The sequence below is a fragment of the Phytophthora parasitica genome (assembly GCF_000247585.1).
Source record: "Phytophthora parasitica INRA-310 unplaced genomic scaffold supercont2.90, whole genome shotgun sequence".
Classification (NCBI taxonomy): Eukaryota; Oomycota; class Peronosporomycetes; order Peronosporales; family Peronosporaceae; genus Phytophthora; species Phytophthora nicotianae.
Genome location: NW_008649076.1, coordinates 58,960 through 64,493, shown reverse-complemented (window position 1 = coordinate 64,493; position 5,534 = coordinate 58,960). Strand labels below are relative to the sequence as shown.

The window sequence follows — 5,534 nt, the reverse complement described above, 5'->3', positions numbered from 1 at the left end:
TACGGAAAGATGGTAGAAGGCGTGTACGGAAACAACACTACTATTTTACTGCCGCCCATGAAAACGCCTGTGCCCAAGACCCCCAAGAAAGGAATGCGAGTCCCACCACCGACATTAAGTTTGATCACAGCAGCTAGTTCTGGACGAATTTTCTTGCCGCTAAACATCAATGGTACCCACTGGACGTGTATCGTAGTGGATGGATCTACGCAGACTGTGTGCTGCTACGATAGCACGGATAAACGTGCAAACCACAACTTGCTTGCACAACTGGCGGGCGAGATCGTTAAGAAAAGCATTGCGAAGGCTTTTAGTGTCACGGTCGTGCCCAGTCCCATCCAAAAGGACGGCGACGTTTTCATCTGTCTGTACTTCTGGCGCCGCTTCTGGAAGGGAGCAGGTAGCGATTACACGGAGAAGGGATTGTTGCGTCGTCGGTGGGATATTCTGCGTACCATCATGGAGTTCAGCGATGAAATCAAAGAGAAAGAAAAGGTAACTGAGTAGGAACAGGTTTTAATCCCTAAAAATTAAATGTTTTCATGTTTTCCATGTTGTCACGTTTTCATGATTTCATGACTTCACCGACATAAGTTCTGGAAAATCTCTCATTACAAAAGGTAGTTTCACGATGCAATACAGCAGTGAAAAAATGTCCAACAATGTCAAAGTCCTCTCATTCTTCAATTTTCACACCCTACTGTCAATATGGTTTCACATGTCAGGCCATATGAGACTGCGTCAAACAAAAAGTTACTAATCAACCATTAATTAAAAAGCGTCTAAGGCACACCTTTGAAAAGCCCTGTATCTCCGCCGTCCGTAGAGCCGTCAAACGAAGAAATCCATTCAGCCGTTTCGGAGAAATCGGCTGACCAAAAATTTATCTCCGTCAAGGACGTCGAAGTCGATATTTTTTTATTGGTGAATTAGATCCAAAATCGCCCAAGGAATCCAGTGGTGGCCTCGGTTTACGCTAATTCGTATTCTAAAAGGTCAGTTTTGCCAGTTTTGTGTTGCCACTCCAGTGTACCCAAGTGTTGTTTTTGAATTTTTTTTTGAAAAATCGGAAATCTATACACTGATGGACGTAGATATCAATTCGATTTATCGGGTAAATCGCATATTCTGCCGAAGCACTTACTTCTTTGGGGCCTTCCTCTTCTTTGCAGGCGCTTCCTCGGCGCTTGGCCCGACGTCTTCGAGCCCACGACGGTCCTGATTCGCTTTCGCTGCCACTACCATGGCCGCACGGTGGTCTCGGCGTGCCTGCTTGGCTGCTTTGGCATCCAGGTGGTCTTGCGCACTCGGTTCTGCGTACAGTGAATCGTCTCGGAACTCCTCAGGGACGTATGGCCTGATGTTATGGTACATCGTTTGTCTTTTCTCCACATTGGGCGGTGGTGGGGCCAGCACCTCCACGTGGTCGCTCATCATCTTCACCACCTTCTCCTTTGTCGTGAGGATACCGTCAAACTTACGCTGGAGATTCATCTCGACGGGCTCATCGTTAGGTTCCTTCCTACACGACACTACTCCAATCGACACTTCGTCCATGGAGAAGATCTGATATTGCTGAATGCCTTCTAGGCGTTTGTACAGCTCCCTCAGCACGCCCTTGTAACTCTTAAACTGCGAGCTACCACGTGGAATGTGAACCGTCACAGCGTTCGCCGCGGCTTCCTTAACAGCGTCCACTACGTGAGCCACAGTATAGCAATCTACTTTCGCAACATGCTTGCGAATATGACTGAAACCTCGATCGCACGGGTTCTTCGTGTGGCCCTTTACAAAGAACTTGTAGTCTACGTGCTTCAGCAGCCCCATGTCCACTTGCGCCAACAAGAACTTGATGACGTAGTTGTTCTTGTTCTGACCCGAGCAATTGTCAGCGTAAACAGTCAATCTATTCTTGCCTTCAGACAGAACCTTGGTCCGGAGAAAATGTTCTAGCATGGAGTTGATCTGGTCGCTGCCTTTTCCACTCGCTGTTTCATCGTAGAGGTAGTTGGTTTGAATACCGTCGTTCTCGCAGAAAATGCCGAAGCAACTGACGGACAACAGTGAGCAAAAATACCACTGCGACGGCGTACTGGCAATGCTAGGAACAGTAAGGTTCTGCGAGAAGTCCATGACGATAACGGCGTGGTCGTCGCTCACTGAAGTCTTGTCCTTCTTGTATTCACGGCTGCAACCAAAACAAAAAGATATTAACATCCCCTGTTAAAAGCTACCAGTAGATTAAATTGATACCAATCTCCCTTACCGCATTTTGCGAGCGGACTCCGTGTGTCTGCCAAGCGCCTCGGTTTTTTCTGCACTGACGTCGTTGCGCATGCTTGTATGGTAGATGGAACAGATATCACACACGTTGCTTCTTGGCGACCGAATGCGAATGGTCGGACAATGGAGCGTCAGTAGCTTGCTCATCGTCGAAGGTGCAGGCTCTCGGACGCGCAGGCGAATCTGCTCCACGAAGCTGTGCATCTCCTCGTACAAAACATTCCATGTGAAGTGCGCGGGCAGTAGCGTGTACATCTCGCTGCTGTAATATTTCTTCGTGACGCCATCCTTCGTCTTCTGCATTCGAACTCTCACCGGCACAACCTCCCCAACCTCCTCTGCAAACTCCTTAAACCACTTCACTAACCAGACCAGATCGACAGCCGCTGCGTTCTGGTTCAAAGTGTTCCCATGACTCTTCGCCCCGATATTTCCGTCACGGACGTGGTTTTTGTATCGTTGAACAGTGAGCGGCACCACACCGTAGCAGCGAGCAAACGTGGGCCGACACACCTTGCCCACGAAAGGAAGATAGTATGCGAACTTATCCCGAAGTCCATACCCACGGGCACGATCGACAGGCACCTGCATCAGTGGCCCCAAAAGAGTGTAGAGGCTGATCGACTTCTCCGTTTTCGTCATTGTGGACAGCGAGCAGAGCAGCAACTCCAGCTGTTTAGTCTTGCTCTCCACGCAGCGATTCCCACACGCATCAGCTTGAAGAATGGAGGTAACTTGGCCACGAAGATCCTGGTCCATCAAATAGATACTAATGTCCTCGTCACCCTCAGCAGCAGTGTCCTCCTCTCCACTATCTGCGCTCTCAGCTGTAAGGGGCTCTTCGTCGTAACTAGAGGCCTGTGAGTCGGGGGTGAAGTCCTCGTCCTCGCTGTCGTCAAGCTTCTCGCTGTCACTCGCGGCGCTTTGGCTGCTACAGCCTACTTCTTCTTCCGGTTCCCTGGGGGCGACCGGGGCAGCAACAGGAGCGCCAGTGTCGGCACGGTGGGGAGCAGCTTCACCGCCGCCAGCAGCAGTTCCCGACGCGTACGCTATTAGATCCTCCATGGTCGTCTGCTTTGTAGGTGATACACCTCGATCCAAATTTTTGAAAAGTAAAAAAGGCTCTAACTCAGCAATTCGTTTATGTACGAAAAACTGTTGGTCAACTTCAGAGCCGTTTATCTCGAAAACGCTAAAATGTTGATTAGTAACATTTTGTTTGCCGCAGTCTCATATCACAATCATAACCTAAATAAATTTCAAGTTCCCCGTAATTTATTTTTGGGAATCATGGACAAAACATAGAGATACATGACCGTTGCCTTTGAAACTCTGGATATAAATATCCAGAGAACAACCTTCATCTACCTAATGCCAAGCTACGTGCGTGGGTGCGTGGTGCACGCGCCTTCTCGTGGCTGCATCGAGCTTTTCGAGGACGCCTTCCTGTCCATTAACCCTGCAACAGGGCGCATCACCGCCTTCCACGCTCAGATCGAGCCCGCCGATTTGGATCTGCTATCGAAAACTCACTCCTCCGACGTCCTGCTTCTCGCCAAAGGTCAATTCCTGATGCCCGGATTCGTGGACACTCATGTCCACGCACCACAGTTTCAATTCATGGGGACAGCCACCGACGTCCCGTTGATGCAGTGGTTGGACAAATACACGTTTCCAGTGGAACAGAGTTTCGAGGATCCAAAAGTGGCTTTGAAATGGTATTCGGCTCTGCTGGACTCGATGTTAGGCCAGGGTATCACCACAGCTCAATACTTTGCCACAATTCACGTCGAAGCCACAAAGATCTTGGCGGATCTGGTGGAACGTCGGGGCCAAAGGGGGTTAGTGGGGCTAGTATCTATGGATCGGAACGCTCCAGATACGTATGTGTCGTCAAGTGTGGTCAAGTGTTTGGCAGACGCGGAAGAGTTTATTCAGTACGTACTAAGTAAGAACAGCGAACTGGTAAAGCCGGTCGTCACCCCAAGGTTTGTCCCCACGTGCTCATTGCAGCTAATGAAGGGGCTGGGTGCACTGGCCAAGAAGTACGACGTGCATGTGCAATCGCACATTGCTGAGTCGAAAGATGAAGAAGCTTTTGTGGAGACACTACATCCCGGACAGAGAGATACCGAGCTGTTTGAACAAGCAGGATTGCTGACACAGAAGAGCTGTATGGCTCATGGAGTGCATCTGAAGGAGGACGAACTGGAGATACTGCATCGCACTGAAACGGCGATCGCATGTTGTCCGCTGTCCAATTTCTTCTTTGCCAATGGATTTCTTGATGTGAGAAAGGTGCTGGATAAGCAAGTGGACGTCGGATTGGGCACAGATATCGCGGGCGGATACTCGCCGAGTATGTTGCGTGCGATTCAGACGTGCGTGCTGTCGATAAAGGCGCTGGAGATTCAAGAAGGAACGTTCGATGCCATAATGCAGCCGTTTGACTTCAAGGACGCCTTCTGGCTAGCGACAATGGGCGGCGCAAAGGCGCTGAAACTCGAGAAGGATACAGGAAGTTTTGCTGTGGGGAAGAGCTTTGATGCCATTTTCGTAGATGTCAACCGTGGACGCAACCTGATATTCTCCGACCGTGACACTCCCATCGATGTCTTTCAGAAGGTCATTCACAATGCTGACAACCGAAATTTCGCAAAGGTCTTCGTGAAAGGCAAAGTCGTGTGCGAAAATGCTGCGTAGGCGTCGGGATTGTGGGAATAGGAAAAAGAATCCTAAATGGTTAACTACATGCATTGAGCCATGACACAAGTTACTAGGACGCAACGCGAAAAAACAAAGAAATTGAAAGTGAGACGAACGTCAGTCTCACGTAGAAATCTCGCGACGGCAAGACGGACAACGAGCGGGTTCTCCATCTTGCTGCAAAAAGCCTTGTGGACCTCGTAGCTGCATCCGTCGAGCTTCACTGTCTCACCCGATGCTAAGTCTTGCCCGCAAATGACGTAGTTCCGTTCATGGTCCGGTTTCGCCTATGCCAGACCCGCTCGAGTGCTCAGCGAGGCCGAAATGCTGAAAAACGTTGCCTTCAGTTCATTGCCCATCAGAACGTGGTGGTATGTTCCGCCCAGCTTCTCTGCAACTCGCTCCAGCACATTCAGGTTAATGCTTCCAAACCCCACTGCAAACGCCTGCAACCCGTTCCTCTCGTAGCATCCACTGATGTGTGTAGCAAGCTGTTCACCTTGAAGGGGGTCGCAAGGGTGTCCATCGCTGAAAAACACAATAGC

At 49.9% G+C, this 5,534-nt stretch overlaps 2 protein-coding genes across 2 annotated transcripts; both read left to right on the top strand.

Moving 5' to 3' along the window:
• Window positions 1–9: 9 nt before the first annotated feature.
• Window positions 10–507, top strand: PPTG_18676 (hypothetical protein; the record flags this gene model as incomplete). Its single annotated transcript, XM_008916847.1, has 1 exon — window positions 10–507. The coding sequence occupies one exon, from the start codon at window positions 10–12 to the stop codon at window positions 505–507; it is 498 nt and encodes a 165-aa protein (XP_008915095.1).
• Window positions 508–3,654: 3,147 nt separating this feature from the next.
• Window positions 3,655–4,986, top strand: PPTG_18674 (guanine deaminase; the record flags this gene model as incomplete). The annotated part of the gene is made up of 1 exon (XM_008916846.1): window positions 3,655–4,986. One exon carries the CDS (start codon window positions 3,655–3,657, stop codon window positions 4,984–4,986), a length of 1,332 nt encoding a protein of 443 aa, XP_008915094.1.
• Window positions 4,987–5,534: the final 548 nt, after the last annotated feature.